This window comes from Gossypium hirsutum, chromosome A07 (genome assembly GCF_007990345.1).
Source record: "Gossypium hirsutum isolate 1008001.06 chromosome A07, Gossypium_hirsutum_v2.1, whole genome shotgun sequence".
Lineage (NCBI taxonomy): Eukaryota > Viridiplantae > Streptophyta > Magnoliopsida > Malvales > Malvaceae > Gossypium > Gossypium hirsutum.
Window position 1 is genome coordinate 4,557,475 of NC_053430.1, and position 23,469 is coordinate 4,580,943.

At 31.3% G+C, this 23,469-nt stretch overlaps 2 protein-coding genes and 1 non-coding gene across 3 annotated transcripts; 2 read left to right on the forward strand and 1 right to left on the reverse strand.

Annotated features, from left to right (window-relative positions):
* The first annotated feature begins 4,666 nt into the window (after positions 1–4,666).
* On the forward strand, positions 4,667–4,748 carry TRNAS-GCU (transfer RNA serine (anticodon GCU)). Its single transcript has one exon. It is a non-coding gene; the product is annotated as a tRNA-Ser (tRNA).
* Positions 4,749–5,668: 920 nt separating this feature from the next.
* LOC107933185 (SPX domain-containing protein 1) lies at positions 5,669–8,361 on the reverse strand. Its single transcript, XM_016865350.2, has 3 exons — positions 7,812–8,361; positions 7,121–7,247; positions 5,669–6,279 (listed from the first exon to the last, which is right to left on the reverse strand). Exons 1-3 carry the CDS (start codon positions 8,124–8,126, stop codon positions 5,819–5,821), a joined length of 903 nt encoding a protein of 300 aa, XP_016720839.1. The 5' UTR covers positions 8,127–8,361; the 3' UTR covers positions 5,669–5,818.
* Positions 8,362–20,629: 12,268 nt separating this feature from the next.
* LOC107933155 (dirigent protein 15) lies at positions 20,630–21,390 on the forward strand. Its single transcript, XM_016865304.2, has one exon. The coding sequence runs from the start codon at positions 20,683–20,685 to the stop codon at positions 21,247–21,249; it is 567 nt and encodes a 188-aa protein (XP_016720793.1). The 5' UTR covers positions 20,630–20,682; the 3' UTR covers positions 21,250–21,390.
* Positions 21,391–23,469: the final 2,079 nt, after the last annotated feature.

The following is a 23,469-nucleotide window of genomic DNA, read 5'->3' on the forward strand; positions in this document are numbered from 1 at the left end:
TTACAATATGCAAATGTGTCTCGACATTGCTTAAAGCTCCAGAAGAGACGCTTAAATACTTGGCATCCACGGAGCAATCGGTCGTTGTAGTATGCAGGTTCTGTTTGAAGGTCTGTTATACAACCTGGGATGTATCTCTCTAGCACTTGACACCACTGCCATATTTCATTATATGAAGCGTCCCACCCACTATGCATCTTCTCCAAAGCCTTCTGCTTAGCTATCCAAGCCTTGCGGTGAGAGGGCGTGTACCCCATTTGGTTACGAATATTGACAATTAAGACTGGCACTGAAGTCCTAGGATTTGCCTTCACCGTGGGTAGTATTAAGCTAGCTAACATAGCTGAATCCATCTTGGGATGATCTTGTGAAATACCTGTCAACGAAGTATGTTAAATAATGTAACATTACATAATAACAGCATTATTCAAAAACCTTAAATACTGTACCTGCAGTACATGTATGTGGACCTTTATACTTTTTTATCTCCCATAACCCTGTCCTTTTCCTCAATGAGGCGTAGATTTTTCATGAACAACTTTCGTCTTGCACTGCACACTTCACCTCAAACTTATCGGATTTAGATTTAACCACGTGGTAGTTAACACCGTTATTGATGCTATGTTGTTTCAATGCACCAAGAAAACTATCCTTATTAGAAAACTCCTTACCAACTTCAAATTCACTTGAATCCAATAACGAACTTGTATGATCACGTGTTCTGTGAGGTAGATCTGGAAACTCAAATGTATCATCTGCAGATAGATCAACATTATGCATGTGGGTTAGAGGCGAGTATGCCCTGAATCATGGATTTTCTTCTTCATCTGAACCCCCTTCAACATCTTCAGGTTTAGTTGGAATAGGCTCCGGTTCAGAAAATAATCCAACTTCTGTACCATCGCGGCCGGGCTCTCGAGGTGGATCCACATCGGACTCATCATCTAACCCACCATCATCTGCGACGTATGAGGTCCCCTCACCAGTGGACGTCATGGGGAGTACATCATCCCTTATTCTGGTCGTTTCATAACGTCCCCAATTGGATGTAGATTGACAAGCACTATAAGTTAATGTCGTTCCCCAGTACGTATTTCCAGTATCAAACATCGACCCACCTAGGTGCATGTCCCATCCACTAACAGAGTGTCGTGCAGGGGTTGTGTATTCCATACCGCTACCAAAAACTGGCGGTTCCGTGTTATGTAACCCACTAATGGAGTGTCGGGCAGGGGTCGTGTATTCCTCTCGAACAGCAGCCGCAAATGTATCATTTGGTGATGCAAATTGTACATATAACTCAATATATGGTGCTCCACTAGCAAGATGAGTCTGCACCATTGCCTCCAAGCTACGAGCACCTTTGATGTCGAACGAGTCATATGTTACTGGATCAATAGAAGCACAAAATCGATACCTAATAGACAACACTTTCATTGGCGTCGTTCCGAATATTTTATGCCTAATCCTTTTACGAAGTTCTGTCAAATCTATGTTCTGGTTAAAAACCAGTCGTATTGTATTCTCCGAAAAAAAAACAACACCGTTCTCGGTGTGACGAACCTCACCATCATAGTAAATAACAACACTAATGCGTTCACTCATCTTTAATTTTTATCCTTCTTAGCCTCTCTATTTTTTTTTTTGTTGTAAGTTATGCTACCTGAGAACAAAATTTGGCTCATTTATAGCCCAAGTTATTTCAGAAACCACTATAACAAAAGAGCATCCACGTGGGAACTTTTTTCAGTACTTTTGCTGAAAATGCATCCTGCTTGAAGCATTTTTGATACTATTTATGCAGACACGTCTTCTCAAAATTATTTTTTCAGAGACCACTGTAGCAAAAGAGCATCCACGTGGGAGCTTCTTCCAGTAATTTTGCTGAAAATGCATCCTGTTTGAAGCGTTTTTACCACTATTTGCGTAGACACGTCTTCTCAAAATTATTTTTTCAGAGACTACTGTAGCAAAAGAGCGTCCATGTGGAATCTTCTTTTAGTACTTTTGCTGACAATGCATCCTGCTTGAAGCGTTTTTTACACTATTTGCACAGACACGTCTTCTCAAAATTATTTTTTCAGATACTACTGTAGCAAAAGAGCGTCCACGTGGGAGCTCCTTTCAGTACTTTTGCTGACAATGCATCCTGCTTGAAGCGTTTTTGACACCATTTGCGCAGACACGTCTTCTCAAATTTATTTTTTCAAAGACTACTGTAGTAAAAGAGCGTCCACGTAGAAGCTTTTTTAGATTAACAAATAATTTAATTAAGTTATCCTAAACCCCAAACCCTAATTTATTTGATTTTTTTCTTAAATACCCTAAAACCTAAAATCCTAATCTAATTTTTTTTAAATTTATAATTAATTTACTCAAGTAACCCTAAACTCTAATTTATTTGATTTTTTCTTTAAAAACCATAAACACGAAACCATAATCTAATTTTTTTTAAAATTAGTAATTAATTTAATTAACAAACACTAAATCTTAATTTATTTAATTTTTTTCCTTAAAACCCTAAAATTTAAAAATTCAAAATTCTCAAAACTCTAACCCTAATTGTAGAAAACCCTAATAAAAACACAAGGAAAATGCTTCCTCAAGAAAGCGTTTTGCCTACGTGGACAGAAAGCGCGCCCTCAAGGAAGCGTTTTCTGTCCACGTAGGCAAAGCGCTTCCTTGAAGAAGTGTTTTCCTGCTTTTTCCCCTGACAACGCGCTGACGTGGACGCGTTTTGTAAAAACTGGTCCATTCCAGTTAATAATTTCTGACCTGGCCCATTTCGGTAAATTTAAAAAAAACGGGGCTTTTATTGGTAATTTACCCAAATATGTACATATATACTGTTTGTTTATAAAATAAATTGACCTCATTGCCCCCACTTTCCAGGTAGCAATTGGCATTTCATGTAACCATTAATGAAAGAGCCTTCTGGTAATTCAGTTAAACTGAACCTCTTAGCTTCGTTTTAGCCTGATGTGGTAGAACAACCGAAGACACACACACTTCTCTGAAGTTCAAAGCGTCATAAAACAGAGCTGTTCAAGAAAGTGAAAAGACAACAAATTGAAAGCCCAAAAAGAATTGGCAAACTCTCTATGTTTCACTTCTGCTTCCTCCTTCAACACTTCCTGTAAACCAGGCAGTCAAAACATGGATGTTTTACTGATATTGTTTTAATCATAGGTGGTGAAAGTTTTCACTTTTTTCTGCATTTGTTCTAGAAATAGTTACTGACAATTATTTCCGAAGGACGATTTTTCGGGAGCTCCAGAACTGCCAGAATTCAATCTTTAGAAGCTAAGGTATGAGTTAGTTTTTTGCTTTTTATTTATTCACTATCATATTTATAGTCTTAGTCTTGACATTTGTAAGTAAAGTTGGGGAACTGAAAGTATCAGTTGTTGCCAATGGGTTCATACCCATTCTATGAATTTCAATGTGGGCTACAGTGAACATGTTTAAGGGGGAAGTTTAGTTTTGTTAAAATCTTAATTTCTTCTTTATCTTTCTGTTATTTTCTGCTTGCAAGTTTTCTTTACTTAGCTTCTGCTTTATCAGGCTGCAGATAAAAATCAAAGTACCAAACCAAATAGCATCGTCTGTGATGGAAATGGTAAGCAAAAATTGTGGCTAAGAGATTACGTATTACTATGACTTTTATATGAATTTCAGTCTCACCGGACTGAAATGAAGCAGTGTTATTCTAATGCTATGTCCTGATATCAGTTAAACATAGAAATATGCTATCTTGAGTGCAGATGAAAGCTTCGTAGCCAAACACCGACCTTCACACACTCTCTCTTAGCTTCCCTGTTGGTTAACTCATATTCTTCCATATTAAGAGTCTGTTTTTTCATTGTCTTTTTATGATACTTGAAACTTTCTAGGAAGAATCACTTAAAAGAGTTGGTTCACTTATTCTAGCACTTCAACCTACATACAATTATAACTGGTTTCTATATCCAACTACCAGGTGCCAAACAGTATTCTCAATGATGAGGTATCGGAGTTAATTCTGTTGATCACTTCAACGGACAATTTAAAGCCGGTGGCTTGTGTTGGCTTTGCAGGTGCCCATCTCACCTTTTCTTCATCCAATCGGGATAGCTTGCATTAAATATCATTTAGGTCATCACCACTGATTGGTTGCATTCTTAGTTAATTATTTATTCTTCTTTACTCTGGTGTCTGCATTAGGAGATAAACAGGCATTGGAAGTTTGATTTCTTATTATTGAGAAGGTTTGAAGCACGATGAGCACTGTTCCGCAGCATTGTTAGCAAATAGCGATTAACGGGATTAATGTATGTTGTAGGGGGAAAAGGGAGATGTTATGTGGGAATTGTAATGGAGTTGGCTTTATTGGTGGATTTTATGATGATGAGTAATGTAAAAAGCTTAAATTCTGGGTTGTTTAAAAGGATATCATGTATCGTAAATTTTTTTTTTTTCCTTTAGAGAAACAATTAATACCCATTGTTTCAGTCATTATGGGATCGTTTAATTGTTTTGGAAATGCTTCAAACCGTCGCCATGCCTATACTCTAATATCTGCTTTATGGCATTGCCGTGCAGACCTTTAAATCTGATGGTATTTCTGAAAGCTAATAAGTAATATACTATATTAAATATTAAAATAAAATACTCGCATCTCAACGAAGTCGCTTTGGCCGAGTGGTTAAGGCGTGTGCCTGCTAAGTACATGGGTTCATCCCGCGAGAGTTCGAATCTCTCAGGCGACGGTGGTTTCATATTTTGTTACAAATTTCAGTTCCTTTTATTTACTGGTATTCATGTTATAAAACTTACTTTCAACATACATACACTTATATAAATATATATACATATTTACTATGCGAATGAAAATAATTATATAGTATATAGTATATTAATATAAAAATTAAATATAGTTTTGGTTTAAATAGTTGAGTTGGAGAGTAAATGTTATGTTGTTGGGTTCAAATATTATTTTTATTCTATTTTTCTTAATTTAATATGGAAAAGATAAAAATATCTTTAAAATAATACTTATTACTTTGTTAAAATAATATTTTTATTATTTTAATAATTGAGTTGAGACCTAATTGAAAGTGGTGTTAACTCAATCAAACGTTTATAAATAATATCAGTATATATATCTTTGTAATCTCATTTGTTTTTTTATTAAACTCAAACTCAAACCTTTAACGTCGAAATTAACAATAATAATCAAATTATGTACCTTTTACCCTTTTTTTTTTTTAGCTTTCGATGATTGTATTTTGCAGTTTGAGCATGAGTATAATTTTAATATAATTAATCATTATAAATACCTAATTAGATAGATATACACTTATACAATGATAGACTCAGAATTTAAATCTCTAAATTCTTAATACTTCATTATTGGCAACAATCCCAAATTTAGAATTCATATTTTTCCCCTTCTTTTTGATAGATTAAAGTTCTACTACTATTAGTTAAATTCTTTTTCAACTTTAAATCTTAAAACATTTCAAGTATAATTACAAAGTAGGAAGTTTGGCTCAAGGTTTGATAAGGGTATGTTGCTTGTAGTGTTTGTACAATAGTAAATGATTGATTTATATGTAAAAGCTTTTCCACCACACCACACCAAATGCTACACATGTGAAACAAAATTATATAACAATAAGAGCATTGGTAATCAAAACTTTTATAATTATATCAAATTGCTATAGTTTCAATATATATAGCATTTACACGTGTTGCTATCTAAGATTAGCATTATAAAAGCATGAAATGTAAATTAAAAAAAAACCGAAAAATATCAGGGTCTTTTACCAAAATTCAACTATTTGGCTGCTTGTTCAAGAACAGGGATCTTTTTCCATGTCTCGTCCACTCCGCTTATTTGCAATGGAGGCAATGAAAAAACGCTAACAGTTGAGCTTCCACTTCGGATTTCCTTCAAAGCACGCAATGCTGATATACTGCTTTTCATATATAGACTCTCCATGTACTCAATCTCTGCGAGCTCTTTGGACATGAGCCGATCTTCGCTCCTAGAAGTGGATGGCGTTACAGGATCACATCCATCATCCTCACAGTCTCCACCATCCTTATTTTCGGCTTCAGTTGAAGATGGTTTTTCTTTCTTGGGGAACAGATGGTCCAGCATCGCCTCACACTCCTTGACCAGCTTGTAGAGCAAGTCTGTAGTGAAGAAGGGCTGTTGCAAAACCCTTTGAATGAAAGGCAAGCGGATCAAAGCGCCCGTTCTTTTGTCATACTTCTTCAGTATTTTCACCAATCCTATTCATTGCATATAGTGTTTATGATGTTATCCACTAAAACAAATCTTCTAAGTTAAAGCACTCTTACCTAATACTTGAAATAAACAACTTGAAAAAAGCAGTTAAATCTTTTCTTTCTATCCAACAAGCCACACAAAAGATATACTAGAAATGCAAATGATCTTCCTAATAAAGCAAAGTGTAAATCATTGCGACCCTCTATGTTTGTTAACTTTCTTCTCTTTCTTCATAATTTATGTAAACACATTATCTCCTCTGCTTTTTAGTTCATTTGGGAAGAAAAACTCCAAATATAATGGATTAGTATGGTGCAGCTCAATTTTATTTGGGGGAATGACAAAAAAAGGATCCATATGCAGCCCACATGTAATACATAGTTTCTGAAAAAATAACATGAATATGAGAATGTCTCAAGATATATACATATATTATGTACATATAAAGAATGAATTAATAATGGATTATAATCTGTATAAATATAAAATATCTTAAACAAGATTATGACCCTACAAAATACATGAACAAGATATGACAAAAGGCTATAAAGAAAGATCAAATAATTAATGTTTAACTAAAGACTGGATAAGGATAAGTTGTCTGCCAGAAAACTAATGTAAAAAAAGTAAGCATGCCATAATAAAGGAATAAAGAAACTCTGACTTCAAGAGAAACGGACATGGCACCAACAGGCTTACCTATAAACCTAATCATAATATTCCCGGACAAATCATTTGGCCGGCTGAAATATTAACACCAACTATGTAAGCATTAAAAGGAAGCAAGTAGCAATATCTTTGATTAAGCAAAGAGACAAAAGGAAATAAGCACAGCTGAAGTACCTGTGTAGTTAAGAGCGCTATAATTCTCTAACAAAACCATCTCGCCATGAAAGTCCACTATCTCCTTTCGAATCCTTATCATCTCTTCATTACAATCCTTTGCCTTTGCCACACTGTCTTGTAATTCCTGCACCACAAAACCAAATGCCCATCAATGAGCATGAATCTTGAAGAACCGATATATGAAACTTAATAGCGTTAGATCTCTAACTTAGTTACCAGCAATCTACATGATCAAAACTTCACTAAATCTCATAAATTTCTAAATGTTCTATTGCAGTAATCCAAGCTTCCATGTTTTCAGTATCAACTTTTAAGAAAATACCGTATTGTCTTGCAGGTAAGCAAATAGTTGATTGGCGGCAACATTAGCATGCTATTGCAAACTCAAGCTTGTACTTTAAGGTACAACCCCTAAATGTATGTACGCTAGTTGTTAAAGGAAGTTTCTCGCAAGCTGACAACACGTTAAGTTTCAACGATTTAACGGACCCATGAAGGACAAACGAAAAGAAAACCGAAATAACGGGAGGAAAAAAGAATTATGCTATTGAACCAAACGGCAACGTTTTTAGCTTTAATATTAAATCCCCTGTTTGCTTACCGGGAGAAGAAACGAAAAGCCAGATAAAAGGGGAAAAGAAAAACTCCCCAACCAGACAGATAGAATTCAAATCAGAATTCGAATTACCTTCAATCTAATGATGTATTCTTCCTCTTTCTCGACAAAAAAAGTGTTGAATTTCTCGAGCTCATTTTCCAAAAGCTTAATGAAATCGGTCTCCTCTGTCGACATACCGTCTCCGTCGAAGACGCCGGCCTTATCTACGGCACCGGCAACATCGCCTGAATTTCCATCCAATTTAACCCGTTTATTCGGCCTCTCACCGGAATTAGGCTCAATAAGCTTCAATTTTTTCTTAAGCTCCTTATAAGAAAGGAACTTGTCCCGCCATTCAGGCAGAGTCTCCTCGATCTGGCTACTAAGGCTCTTTCCAAATTTCATGGCAAAAAAATCTGTTTTTTTTATATAATTAACAGAAAACTCTTAATTTAAATCTTAAGGGGGGATATTTGGCTGGTAAGAAGAGAAAGCAAGGGAAAATGTGGGAAGGAGGATGGGAGCGGGGGAGGGGGAAGAGGGGGAATATAACGGAAAGAGGGAATATTCGGAGTTGATGGGCGAGAATATCCGTAGGGTTCTTTAAATGAAAGCAAAAGTATATCTTGGGTTTTATTCCTTTCGATAGGGATTTTTTATTATTTTTATTTATTTTCTCTTTTCTTTTTTTGGGCTATTTTTATTTTTAAAATTTTTAAGCGAGTTAGAGCCCGACACCTGGCAATGTAATTTCTTTTGTAGTGGCTCGAATAAGAGAGCTTTTGTTTGGACATTGGCTCGAAACTCGGAACAACTGAGTTGAGCTCGACATAGGGTGTGCATAATTCGGGTAAAACCGAAAAAATTCGGTTAACCGACCGAATTCGGTTAATCGGTCGGTTAACCGAATTTTTTCGGTCGGAGGTCGGTTAATTTTTTTATGATTTTTCGATTAACGGTTAATTCGGTTCGAAACCGGTCGGTTAACCGAAAATTTTCGGTTAACCGAAAAAATTAATAAATAAAATTATCCAACCCAACCCAAACTCAATTACCCAACCCAATAAAACTAAAACTAAAGTTTACCCAATTACCCAATCCAATAAAACTAAAACTAAAAGACAACCCAATTTACTAAAGTCTAAAACCCAATTTACTTTAATAATTTATAAATTTTTTAAATTTTAAAAATAAAAAATAAAAAAAAATTCGGGTATTTTTCTGTAATTCGGTTAATTCGGTTAATTCGGGTAATTCGGGTAATTCGGGTAATTTTTAACCAAAAATAAAAAATACATAATTTTCGGTTAATTCGGTTAACCGACCTTATTAACCGAAAAAATTTCGGTTCGGTTAAATTTTTTTAAAAAAAAAATCGGTTCGGTTAACGGTTAAAATTTTTGGAAGGTCGGTTAATTCGGTTATAGTAATTTCGGGTCGGTTAACCGAATGAACACCCCCACACAGCTGATTGTGATTAGTCAAATGACCAATGTTTGACGATCTAAATTGGATTATTATTTAGCTGTTATTTGATAAATTAAAAAAAAGTGTTTGCTAAAAATTAAGTTTAATTATGAAAAATTAAAAACATTTGATTTTTTAAGTAAAATAAAATATTAAACATAATGGTTAATATAAAGTTAAAAGAAATCAAATTAAATTAATTAAAAAATTATTGCAATTTAAAAAAAATTTATCAACCAGTTTTTATTATAATATTTATAAATTAAATTACTAAAAATATTAATTTTTAGTTTTTTTTTAGAATCGTTATAAAACAAACCTTGACTTTTCTTTCTTTTTTTTTGATAATTAGGGGAGAGGAATGAAGTAACTTGAGATCAAATTCAAGCTCTCATACCTACAACATAATACTCTTGTCACTGGGCAAAGAGGTTGTTGACATTGTTTCACATACTTTTTATTTGTTAAAATTTTGATAGGTTATAGATAATCTATAGTTAGCATTCTCTATAACAGTCACCCGTTATAACAGTTAAGTTTTTAGAAGAATCGATTTTTTATTTTTTATTTTAACTATCTATAATAATTTTTCACTTATAACAACATCTATAGTTATGAAATATTTTTTATTAAATTAGTTCTTTATAACATCATATGGTCTAAATTTTCAAGTAAAATTATAGCTATTTTATATAAAACAAGTCTGTTAATTATCATTTACTATTGAAAATTATCTTCATTAAAATATTATTTCAATGAAATGATTAAATTTCTCGTGAAGAATCTATTTATCATATTTTGTTAAATGAAAATAATCTTTAATGAGTGAAATTAAAGATATCAATTCAATAAACTATTAAGATTTCTAATTAAATATTCTACTATGAATTTAGAACATTATAAACTTATGAATTGGTTACTTGAATTTAGTAACTTATGATAATTTAATTAATATAATTTGATAATTCATATTGATTAATTCAACTTGTTATATTTATAAATATTATAATTAATCATGTGAAAGAATGTAAAATAAAATATGTATAAAAGTAATAATATATGAACATTTTATACATCTTACTAATTTTGTTGATTTTATTGTCATTGTCATTGTCATTTTCTTTTTCTTTAACACAATTCACTTTCTTTGTTTGATAGAAATTCACGATATACATTCTATGATAAGCTTACAACTATTATCTCTATATAATATGTTGTTATAGGTGTACGAGAAGACAAATGAGACTGTTATAGAGAAAGTTGACTATATATATTTATTCAAAACATCATTTAGCAATAAAAACTTTCATAATAAATGAATAAAAAGTAGCTCATAAAGTTTATAAATTAAATTGGATGAATATACATTTTGGTACTTAATTTTGTTTTCAATGTTTAAATTGATACTTTTTGATCCAATTAGGTACCTGAACTTCACTTCTTGAGTCAAATTGATACTTGAACTGGGTTTTTTTCCTCCAAATTAGTACTTACTTAAACTAAAAAGTTAAGTTCAGATATTTAATTGGATTAAAGAAAATCTTAGGTACCAATTTGTATTTTGAGGCTAAGTTCAAGTACCAAAATATATATTTACCTAATTAAATTCAATATACTTATATATATTAGAGAGCATTCAAATTTCAAAAATCAGACAAAAATATAAATCATTTTCAAAGTGCAGAACCAGATTAAGATGTATTGATTCATGGATTGGCAGGACTCCGCTGGTCATGACACATGAATGGTTCAGCAGGATACATGTATCATTTTCGTCGTATCAACATATCACATCCTTAATTTTCTTTTTAAGTCGATTAATGATTCAGATTTTTCTTTTTTATGTTTGGAAGATCTGAAAAGAAAGTATTAAATAATAAATATTGAAGGTTAATATATATATATATTTTTTATTTATTTATTTACTCTAATAATATTCTAATATCAAGAAATTTGAAAGAGCAAGGGAAGTCAAAGTCGCTGCCCCGAGATTCCTGCTGCTTTTCTAATGAGCAGAGTATACTAAGTCGAAACTGGTAAAAGTACCGGGAAGTCCTTATACTTAGGAGTTGATTGTGGTTCGGTTCTTTTTTGAAAAAGTAGGTAAATTAACCCTTATACATTTTGAAACGTGTAAAATAGTTCATCTATTAAATTTTATCTGTTAAATGATGATGTAGAATGTTAATTTAAATGGTTAGTTACTAATTTATCACTGAACTATAGCTAAAATATAATTATAATTTTTTTATAAAAGTTTTCTTAACAATAATTCTAAAAAATAAATTAAAAAATAAATCTTAAAAATAAATACAAATTATTAAAATTATTAAATATATATTTAAAAAATTAAAAATTACGTTAAAACAAAATCAAAACTAGATTTATTAAAGCCAAAACTTACATTAAAAGAAGTTTTTTTTTTGTTGAATTATGATTTTTTTTTGAAAAGTTGAACTCCCTTTCAATAATAGGGAAGAAAGTATTGTAAAAAGACAATGGTTTCTGGGTTTTGATTCGAAAGTTTGATAAACTTTTTTAAAGATTTCTTTTTTTTTTTTTGTAAATTTTTTAGATTTTTTACATATATATTTTAAATTTTTAGAAATTTTTATTTAGAATTTTTATTTTTAAAATATTTTAACCAAAGTTTTAATATATTATATTTATTTTAATTTTTAAAAAAAAGTTAAAATGATATTTTAGTTATAGTTTAGAGACCAAATTAATATTTAACCATTTAAATTAATGTTCCACACCATTATTAACAAATAAAATTTAATGGAGGGACTAATTTGCATGTTTCAAAATAAATAAAGATTAATTTACCTAATTTTTAGTAGAAAGATCAAAATACAATCTACTCCTAAATAGTAAATATAGAGACTTTTCCAATAGTTTTTACAGTAGAAACTCTAAATACAAATAAAGAAATTAGACATTAATTACCCTAAAAAAGGAAATTAGACATTAATGAAACAGTTTTTTGATTGAATTTTGCATTAATGAAACAGTTTTTTCCCCCTAAATTCTACATTAATGCAACTGTTAAATGTGAAAAATAAAATAAAATTCAGTCGGGGTTACCCAGCCCACTTCTTCCCATTTATCTAGTGGGTTAAGCCAGGCTGGCTCAACTTGTGCATTTTATCTAGGTTATTTATGTCCTTTTATTATTATATATTTACCCATTTTATGATCTAAGGTTACTCTTAATTGGGCCAAAAGTGTTATTATTTAAAACATAAAACAAAATTTACTTATTATTTCTTAGTAAAAATAGCATGGAAGTCTCTATACTATATTTTGAATTATATTTTATATTGAAAAATAAATAAATTAATCCCTGTACATAAGATGAATAAACAAAATAGTCTTTTCATCATGCTTATTTTGACATTATGTAAGACATAATAATAAATTTACCTCTTAATATTTACTTCTTTATTTAGTTTGGCCCTTATTGTTTTATTTGGAGCAAACTAGCCCTCAGTCTTACATTGCTTATGTGACACAAATTTGTCTTATACGCAACATCATCAAATAATTCAAAAATTCTAAATGTTTTTAAGAAATTCAAATTAAAAAAAACATAAAAATCCAAAAATATATTTTAAATTTGTAGTAAAATTTTTAAATGTTTTAAAAAATAGAAATACAAAAGAATTATAGTTTTTTTTAGAGATTTAAAAACTTAAAATCATGAAAAAGAAGGTTAAAAATTCAAACAAAGAAGGTATTTTTTTATAAAAGACTTGGGCCATCCTTATATGATATATATTGTTTTTTTTGTAAATATTAATTTAATTTTATGTACAAAATCACATAAAATCAAAATTTATGTCCTTAAAAAAAATTATCCATTTTATTTATGAGGCTTGGTATAATGCGAAAGCATTTGGAATATCCATGTGTTTAAATATTGAGAAGAATGGGATCTATGTATGGATATTCTTGGCTTACCTCTCCTTTATTATTAATATATACATCATCACATGATATGATATGATATCTCTCCACTGTTTCCTTATCATCCCAAAAACACCCCTATTTTATTAACATATCTTTAGAGTCAATATTTCTATATTAAATATGAAAAAATTTTTATTAAAAATCACAAGAAGAGTAACATTCACACAGAGTAAATTGCATCATACATCCATAAATTATAATTTCTATTTAAAATTTGCCTCTAAACTTTAAAACATTTTAATTATATCACCAAACTAACAAGGTTATATTTATAAGGTCATTTAACCATTAAATGAGATGCCAAACCTTATGTGATATAGTTTAAAATGAAAATTTTAAAGAAAAATTTTAATTTTAGGGTTTTTGAAATTTTTACAAAAGTTTTATTGCCACTCTCTCTTTTTTCAGTTTTATAAAAGTTATTTGGTAACGGTATACTTTTTCTTTAAAATTTTTATTTTAAATTGTACCACATAAGATTTGACATATTATTTAAAAGTTAAATTAACAATTTTAATAATTGAAGGACCCGATTTATATAACATTGATAGTTTGGTACAACTAACCCTACAAATAAACAAAAGTGTTTAGACTTAGGCCACTTTTAACTTACCAAAGAAAAGTGTTGAAAACTATACTAGAGTTCATTGAATTGCCCACTAGCTAGCTTTAACAACTAGAAAAATAAATTAGAGATGGTCACAAAAGTTAGTTAAACAATTTGGAAAAAAAATTACGTTTATAGGCCTTACCTAGAGAATAATCTATTATCAATTTGCATTACCAAATTGAAACTTCATTTCTATACAGTAGCTAGATCACCACCCCAACAAAAATTTCACTTCAAAAGCTTAGATATAAATAAAAAAATGTTTACAATGAATTTAAATTAAAATAAGTTTTTTTTTACAATGATTAAGGATCATACGTAGTACATAGTTAATCAAATTAGGTTACAACCTAATTTCTAACTCAAGTAGGGGACCAAATGAAGTTGATCTTCTAACCAAAGGGCTACGAGGAACAACCTGTGGAAGTCCATTTGGAATATCAACTCCTTGCGAAGGGTTAAACTGTTCATTTGGAGAACTTGCTAAAATGCATTAGCTTCAAAGGAGAACCTTAGGAAAAGAAATAGATTATTCTCTATAGAGTGACGTCGATGTGATAGTGAGGTTGAGTCCATGGAGCATATTCTATTCCTTTGCCCCCTTGCCCAAGTAGTTTAGAGATCATCCTCTTTTTGCTAAGCCCTTTAGCAATTGGTTTCTCGCCATGCTTTCAATGGTGGACCAGAGTTATGGAGATGACAAATCAGAGTGGACAAAATTTGGATACAGGGCTTGTTGTTTGGATACGTTGGTGCATTTGGAAAGTGAGAAATACTTTCCTTGTTTGAGGGTGAAAAATTTGGACCTCATTGATGTAAAACCTATTAGTTGAGGAGAAAGGATTGTATGAAATAGTGAAGCCACGTCATCTATATCCCTTTCCAATAGTTTTATGCCACATCGGTATTCTTATCCTGAATTTCAGGATTTTATCCTGAATTTTAGTATTTTAATTTAGATTTGATTTTTTTCAGGATAAAATCCTGAAATTCAAGATAAGAGTACTGATGTGGCATAAAATTATTGGAAAGGGATACAGATGACGTGGCGTCACTGTTTCATACAATCCTTTCCCTATACATATAACTCTCTATACTTGTTTAACTTTAAATGTAAATTCTTTCTGGTTTTAATTTTTTTCTAATAAAAGGATTTCACCTTTTATTTTTGGAGATTTGATTAAATTAATTGTAATTTTAAGATAATTATGAATTGTATCTCAACAATAACTATGAAATTTTTTTAGAGAAATCTTTATTAGAGAGTTTAAGATGACACACGGTATAAGGTAAGGAGATCTATTATCTCCATATTTATTTGTGCTTGGTATGAAACGACTTAATCATTGTATTAATTAAGTGATCTCGAATAAAAAATAAAGTCCAATAAGATTGAATAAGATCTACCTTTGTTGATGATGATGTGTTGTTTTGTGGAATAGACATTGAGCAAGCGAGAATTGTGATTGAAATTCTATAGAATTTGGTACTTAAAACTAGGTTATACTTTTCCGAAAATGCAGATGTCCTAGTGGCGGATTCAATTAGCAACATGTGGGGATTTCAATGAGTCAATGATTTCCATAAAAGAGTACCTAACATGACGTATCAATTTATAATGGTCAAGATGCGAAGTCAACTAACTGGATGGGATGCGAAGTTGTCAATGGCTATCAGAGTAAGTTTAGCAAAATCAGTCTTCTTAGCGATTCTAAATTCTTTCATGCAGTATGCTTTAATTTCGTTGGGAGTATGTATTGAATTAGAGAAATTGGAGAGATTTGATCTTGGAGTCCAAGAATAATACAAAGAAACTGGCCTTAGAAAATTAGAAAGACTGTTGCCAACCAATAGCGAATGGTGGTTGGGAATTTGCAGGCTAAGTGACCATAGTAAGTCTTTCATGCTTAAATTGGATTTTAATGTTCTAAAAAACACTTATAATGCTATTTGGGTGAGAGCTTTTAAAAATAAGCACTATTAAAAAGAGAAGTGCCCAAATAACATTGAGAGGCGTAGCTGGTCTTATATTTGGAGGCCATTATCGAAGGTTTGAAAGCTGTTCTTGATAGTGTGTGTTGGGTCTATAGAGGATGGAAAGGTAATAAAATTCTGGGTCATTGTTTGGATCCCTAAAATTAGACCCCTAAGAAATGTTTCTAATAATCAGGATGAAGTTCATGAGAATGCTTGAGTGGTTGACATGATCAATAGCTAAGGGAATTGGAATTGGAGTAAGATAACAAGCCTTAAAATATTCACCATTCTAAGGTAGTAGAAGCAAGACAAGATAGTGACCAAGTTGGTCAAGATATTATTGTTTGGCGCTGGTCAAGGAACAAAAATTTCTCAGCCTACAAGTGTTTACCTTAGGGATTACTTAGGAATTTGTCCCCTAAGTGTAGTAAAATTTTTAAAAAATACTATAATTTAATCCTATGCACATTAAGTATGTACATGATTAATTTTAACATTTTTAAATTAAATTAATTATTAGAACAATGTTATAATCAATTTAATTTTTATGACATGTTAAACATAATCTCAATTTTCATTACATTTTGATCGTCACAACCAAATGGTGTGACTCTATAAGATCTTGTAACGTTGAAAGTAACATTAAAATGACCCTAATATTATAAATAATGAGTGACATTTAGCAATGCATCACTGCTACTCAAGTTGCAAGACGTCGCGGTTCGACACCGTCTTCTATGATAAATAATGGAGAACATCCCTTTGCCCTTTATATCTAGAATGAACACAAGTCATAGAATAGTCACACTTGTTTAGAATAATCTTTTGGTTCTTGATTCCCGAGTAGACTAAAATAAACAATTTAGTGTGATATCTTATATCAACTAATTTGAGCATGTCCATGCATTTTTAGTCTCACTCGATCAAGAAGCCTGAGATATTTCTCCTACTATGTAAGAGGGACAAATCATATCTTGATCACTCACATGCCACTATGCAAATTGTGGCAGACCTAACACTAGTTTTTATACTACAACCATTTATGGAAGACATTTGATTGTCTCAAAGCATACAACTCACGATTTTGAAACAATAATCATCTCAAGTCTAAGGATCACAGATACAATTACCGCTATGAGAAACATTGTGACTATTACATAATAATCCAAGAAACATTCTCGTGGTGAATTAGTCCAATATATACTTATGTGTTGATTTAATATCACATATCTATAACAACACTTGTCATCAATCAATCACATATTAGTCTCAATGTATTATTGTTATCCAAGCCCACAATAATACTTGACTAATAACATTTAAGAATGATCATATCATTCTATGGACATTATAATTAAATAGTTTATTTAAACACATAAATAAATATTGAAAACAATAATGACAATGAATTTATTAATAAACTAGGTAAATGTATGTTATTATAATCATCATATGATTGGTCTTTGGGCATAGTCCAACACTTCTGGTAAATCCCCTTGTTGTTGAACATGAGTCTATGCCGAAGAAAGGACTGAGTCATTGATTCAAGCTGCTATCCAACAAAAATACACCTAATTCCAATCTTGTTGTTAATCTTATTGAACATGAATTCAAGATTGATACTAGTCCTTCTATTGCTAATGAGTTTGTAATTGATATCATTGAACCTGTCTCTATCATTGATAATACACCTAGTGAGAAACCCTGTATTGAGCTAGGAGAGACTAAAACTGATCATGTTGTGGTTACAGGAGTAAGCACTTGTACTGGCATCGAAGTAAAGACATACCTCTAAGGTGTTATTCGAAGAACTCTTTAAAAATTAGATTATAATGCATTAAATTAAAGAGCAAATAGATTCTTCCATTAAAAATTCTATTAATTTCTACAATTAAGTAATAATGTGACTAATGGAGCAAGTAGGTAAGGATACATGGTGTACCACATGCACCTCATGTTTGACACATCAGAAAATATTTGATAAAATAAGAAAAATCCTAAAAATAATTACTTTTTAAAAAAGTTATTAAAAACCCACATCTAGAATTAACATTGATTTGTCTAGGTTTATCTTAGACGTTGATTTTCAAATATTTTTAAAAAAATTATAAAATATATAGAAGATTATTTAAAAATTATCAAGAATTACAATAATTTTTAAAAGAGTATTAAATTTTAATAAAAATTATTTAAAATTACATTAAATATTTGAATTGCAAATTAATAATTATCATTGAGTTACAATTTACTTAAATATTTAATAATTATTGATGGTTGTCGATTCCACAAATATAAACCTACACCTAATTTGCAAATTAAAGCAGTATAGGGAGTAGGGTCGATCCCACAGAGACTGGGTTTACTGAAAATTGTTTATCTCTCGACCAGATTTATGTCTAGGCAGTTGTCGTGCTCGCGATGTTTAGGGGGGGATAAAATACGAAACCTGAAATAAACACAAAAAAACGTACAAAGTAAAAGATGAAATAAAAAAAAAACAACGAAGTAATCTGAAGAAAAATCAATTAAACTTAGCTTAGCCTTAAGCACGGGTTTTTCCGTCTTTGACCCGATCCTCGAAATTAGGTGAACTCCTCTTTTTCAATAAGCTAGTTATAGCTACTAAGGACGCCTCGGACACCAACTATTCCTTATGTAAATTAGTTATGGAACGTCCTATAACTAACCCTTATCGATCGAACAACGTACGAAACGTTCGTGATTTAGAACTCCGGCAGCTTTGCGTTCTAGAAAAGCCTAGCTCGAACCAATGCCCTCAAACGTTGGAACATTTAAATCCGGTTACTACTTCCCTTAACGGAACCAAACAGCAATCTTAGACAATCGATCCTTTCGGAATTCCAACTGTACGTCTAGCCACACTAACTCAAACGACGTCCTTTTTGACTTAGTATTGACTTGACTTTATGAGTTGATGAAGTCATACTCTTAATCCGGAGAAACAATAAATATCGAAAATTGGGAGTTAAACAGCTCGGGTTCGCAACTCATGGGTTTTTGACGGGGTTAACACCGACTTTAAGCTAAAAGGGGTTTAGTGTGGCATGAATTTAATCATGCTTGAAGGTTGTGCATTGTGTTTTGGCTTTGTGTGAAGGATGATGGAATTTTGGAAAGGAAAGGGGACTTGGAGAGCAATTGACCCAATTGTGGAAAAGAAACAAAAATTGGAGACAAGCTACAAAATGCAACGTCAAATTGGAGAGAAAAGAAATGATATTCCAACTCCAAATTGAAAAAGGAAATACAAGAGGGAGAGTAATTCTATTCCAAGTAGAAGAAGGAATACAAATTAAAGGATGATTTTTCTAGGAAACTAAAAGCCCCTATTTATATACATATGGTTACTAAAAATAGCTTATTCTAAATTAATAAAATAAAAATAAAAATAAAAATAAAACTAAATAAAACAAAATAATATCTTCTATTTTTAGATTTTTACAAAGTCAAAATTGATGTTAAATCCTTGGCTTTCCCATCTTTATGATTTGGCCCCAACTCACTGATTTGTCTTTCAATTTAGTCCCTTTTTGCTCGTTTTTGACCAATTGCATCCCTGACAAGATTAAATCATAAAAAAAACCAATTAAGCAGGGATTAATTCAGAAATAAACCAAATTAAACACAAGAATTATGTAAATTAGTGTGTTTATCAATTATGATGATGAATTACTATAAATATTTAAAAAATTGAAATGAAAAATAACTTGAAAAATAGTGTAAAATTTAATTGAGGTGAAAGCTTTTGTTTTAAGTAATTGTTTCCTCCCTTTTTGTCTGCATAGTGGAACAATATGAGAAAATATATTATAAATTTGGACAAAAAACCAATAAAGATTTAAGGGAATATGATCAAAGTATAAATATTGTTCACGGGAAAAACAAAAAGTTATAGATTCTATTATTTTGGATTTGTAGTTTTGTTAGGGGCATTTTAATTTTGGTTATTTATTTTGAATTAAGATTAAATTTTAAATATTTTTATTAATTTTTAATAATTTTAGTAATTTCTTATAATTCTTAATATTTTTAAATAATTTTTTATATTTTTAATAATTTTTATAATTATTTGAAAATTCACATTTAGGATGAACCTGTACACATCAACATGAGGTATATATGCCACTTCATATGTCGTTGCCTACTTGCTCTGTTAGCCATGTCATCACTTAACAATAGAAATGGATGAATTTTTTAAGTGAAATGATAAGTTTCTTCTTTAATCTAACATACAAGATCTAATCTACCTATTTTTTCAGTAAAAGAGATAAAATATAATTTGGCTCCTAATACAAATACCGTCATAATACTTTTACTACAATATCTCAATTTGGTATGCTGGTTGTTGAAAGCTAGCAAGCAAAAGATATTGCTTTGTCACTATCCATTTTTTTTATGACAATCTAATGATTTATCTCTTTTAACCCTCAAGATTTCATTTTCTCGAATGTATCAACATCGTCACATAATCTCTAACAACGTGAATCATAAGATGTGGTGTGGTGGTTGTTCACCTTATCCCTTAATAATGTGGTCATGGATATCATACTTTTTACGGGAATGAGCCTATTTCATGACCAACTATTTACCTATTTGGAAAACACCCGTAACGAAGAGATTAATCACTACTTCCATAAGTGGATGCTTTGGCTATGGAAAAAAATTATAAAAATATGGAAAGTAATGAAGAATTTATAGAATTCCCAAACTAGTTTTCGTCGGAAATGGTAATTTTTGTGAGAAATGATTAGTTTTTGTCAAAAATGGTAATTTGTGTCAGAAATGGTTGGAAACAAAATCAGGGGGTTTTAATATTTAAAATCCAGCATAAACTCTATTTAAGCCCTAGAGGTTACACAATCAGAAGCACAAAAGAAAATATTACTAAAGTAAAAGTAAATTTTGTGTTGAAAAATGGAAGAACAATTGATATTTGCGTGGGCAATGATATTCTGCATCGCCATAGCGCCCGTCTATGGGGAATACTATTCCAAGATTGTTATACCTAGTTCAAAGGTGGAAAAAGTGACCAATCTTCACTTCTTCCTCCACGATACCCTCAGTGGAGAAAACCCTAGTGCAGTTCTGGTCGGCCGTGCTAACCTCACCAGGAAAGACCATTCCCCAGTTCCATTTGGCAGCTTGTTTGCTATCGATGATCCGCTCAGAGTAGGGCCTGAACCAACATCCAAGATAATCGGCAACGCCCAAGGACTGTACCTATCATCCAGTCAATATGCTTCCAAGTTTACAATAGTTTTGTATGCTGATTTTACGTTTACGACTGGCAAGTTTAAAGGGAGCTCCTTTAGTATATTCTCAAGGAATCCAGTGACCGAAGTTAAACGTGAAGTGGCAATCGTGGGAGGGAGAGGTCGGTTTAGGATGGCTAGAGGGTTTGCCCATATTAAGACCAGCTATTACAATGCTACTACAGGAGATGCTATTCTCGATTACAAAGTTACTTTATATCATTATTAAAACCATAAGGATGCAGAAATATAGGAATCCAATCATGAGAGAAAATTAATATTTTCCTAAGACTGAAAATGTGATATCATATTCAATATTTGTTATGATTCTGTGAAGAATTGGGGAATAATTTATGGTGTTTTTATGAATGATTCTGAAATATTTTGATGAAAAATTTGTGACAAAATAGCTAAAAATAATAGAAAAAAGGGTGAGATGGTAAGGCAAACTTATTACACGACCCAGACAATAGCATTACTTAATTCATATCATATTTGTGTTATAAAATAATGAAAGGAAATAACATAACTAAAAGAGAGAATATCAAAGGATACAAGAGTGATAAATGAGAGAATTTTTTTTTATTTCATTCCTTATGTATACTTCTACAAGCCTTGCACATGACTCTATTTATACATCTTTTAACATAATACAATCCCTTAAGTTATAAAGAATAAATAGAGACCTAATTACAACATAAAACCCTCATAATTTCATTGGAGAAATTTTAAATTTTTTAAAAATTTTAAGCAAAAATGAAAAATAAGCAAACAAAACACACAAAAATAAAGTCCATGTATACCCCCACACTTAAGTCATACATTGCCCTCAATGTGTCCACTTACTAAAGATAAGATTGAGAAATTCCCTTGATAAAAGGTGATGTATAGAAAATTTTTGAGGTCCTCTTCAAACTTCGTTGAAAGTTTAAAAATGTTATGCAACTTCCGGTGAGTGAATCGACATAAAAAAACATATAAAACACACCAAAATAAAATATGCAATAATAAAGAAAGAAAAACAAAAAAAATCATCCAAATTTAAAATGAGTTCTCAGTTATGAGTTTTCACTACTCGTCCAAAATTCCTCTATCATGTTCCACTTCCATGGGTTCCTCAACTTCACTTAGTGAACACACAATGAAATCCAAATACATAACCCCTTGAGGTGTGTCAAATGCCCTTCCGAAATAATGTTTGACTCGTTGTCCATTTGCTTGCTATAAAAATGAGATCCTTCATCACTTAAAAGTTCTCTTGGAGTTCCAAATCTAGAGAAAATGTTTTTCCTCAAGAATTTGACCATAGATTTCGTATCATTTGTTGGTATCAAAACCACTTCCACCCATTTAGAAATATAGTCCACTACCAATAAAATGTAATGATTACCAAAAGAACTTGGAAACAAACCCATAAAGTCAATTCCTCAAACATTGAACATTTCCACTTCCAAAATTCCTTTTTAGGGTATCTCATCTCATTTGGAGATATTTCCTGTACATTGGCAACAATCACATTTTCTTGCAAACTCATAAGAACCCCAAATCATGGTAGGCCAATAAAACCCCGAGCGTTGCACTTTTTGCGCCGTTAGTTTGCCTCCAAAATGACCTCCACAAGGTGAAGCATGACATCCTTATAAAATCTTGACAACTTCTTCCTCTGCCACATAACGAAGAATTAGTTTATCAGAACACTATTGAAGGCACACGATTCCTCCTAAATGTAGTCCCTTGCATCATGCATAATCTTTTGCTTTTGTTGAGTCGAGGCATTAATTGAAAAAAAAGAAGAAAAGAAAAACCTTTTACAAAACAGTTCACAATACCAACATATCATGGTGCCGACGATGGCTTCCTTTACACTTGACAACACTCTAAACGGAATAATTGTTCATCAATGAAGCTCTCGTTAACAGCATTGTTACCACTCAACTCTTCATCAGTGAAATGTCTACTAAGGAATTTTACAATTATAATTAACATATATCCACCAAGGTCATTAACAAACATATGTACACATATCATATAAGTGCACCTTATATGTCTTCACATACTCATGATCAAATCGATATTAATAAAAGCCTTATGAGCATGTCGTCACCATAAATACTTTACATTTAAATACACATTTGCAAATTTCTTTAGGCCTTATGCACATCTCTATTTCATTTAATAGTTTCCAATAGAGAAAATTCATATTTATCTTAGTCCTTATCTTTTACATGACAAAACTCATGTTTTAACATCATGTCGACTCTATCGACTAAAGGTAGGAAAATAACCAATATGTCTTATTTATAACCATAGTCGCATTTAGTCACATTTTTTAAACTTTTTAAACTTCTAAAATTTTCAAAAAGGGGCATTGGATTATGTATTGGAAGAGAGAGCCAAAACTTTTAAAACTTTGGGCTTGAAACTTTTGAGTTTGGGCCTTTGGGCCACT

What these genes read in the sequence shown, in the direction of transcription:
- LOC107933185 (XM_016865350.2), bottom strand. Translation starts at nt 8,126, where the DNA reads ATGAAATTTGGAAAGAGCCTTAGTAGCCAGATCGAGGAGACTCTGCCT. An exon ending in AATACATCATTAGATTGAAG is followed by an intron (nt 7,248 to 7,811) that starts GTAATTCGAATT and finishes TTTGTGGTGCAG; the next exon opens with GAATTACAAGACAGTGTGGC. An exon ending in TAGCGCTCTTAACTACACAG is followed by an intron (nt 6,280 to 7,120) that starts GTACTTCAGCTG and finishes TGCAATGAATAG; the next exon opens with GATTGGTGAAAATACTGAAG.
- LOC107933155 (XM_016865304.2), top strand. Translation starts at nt 20,683, where the DNA reads ATGGAAGAACAATTGATATTTGCGTGGGCAATGATATTCTGCATCGCC.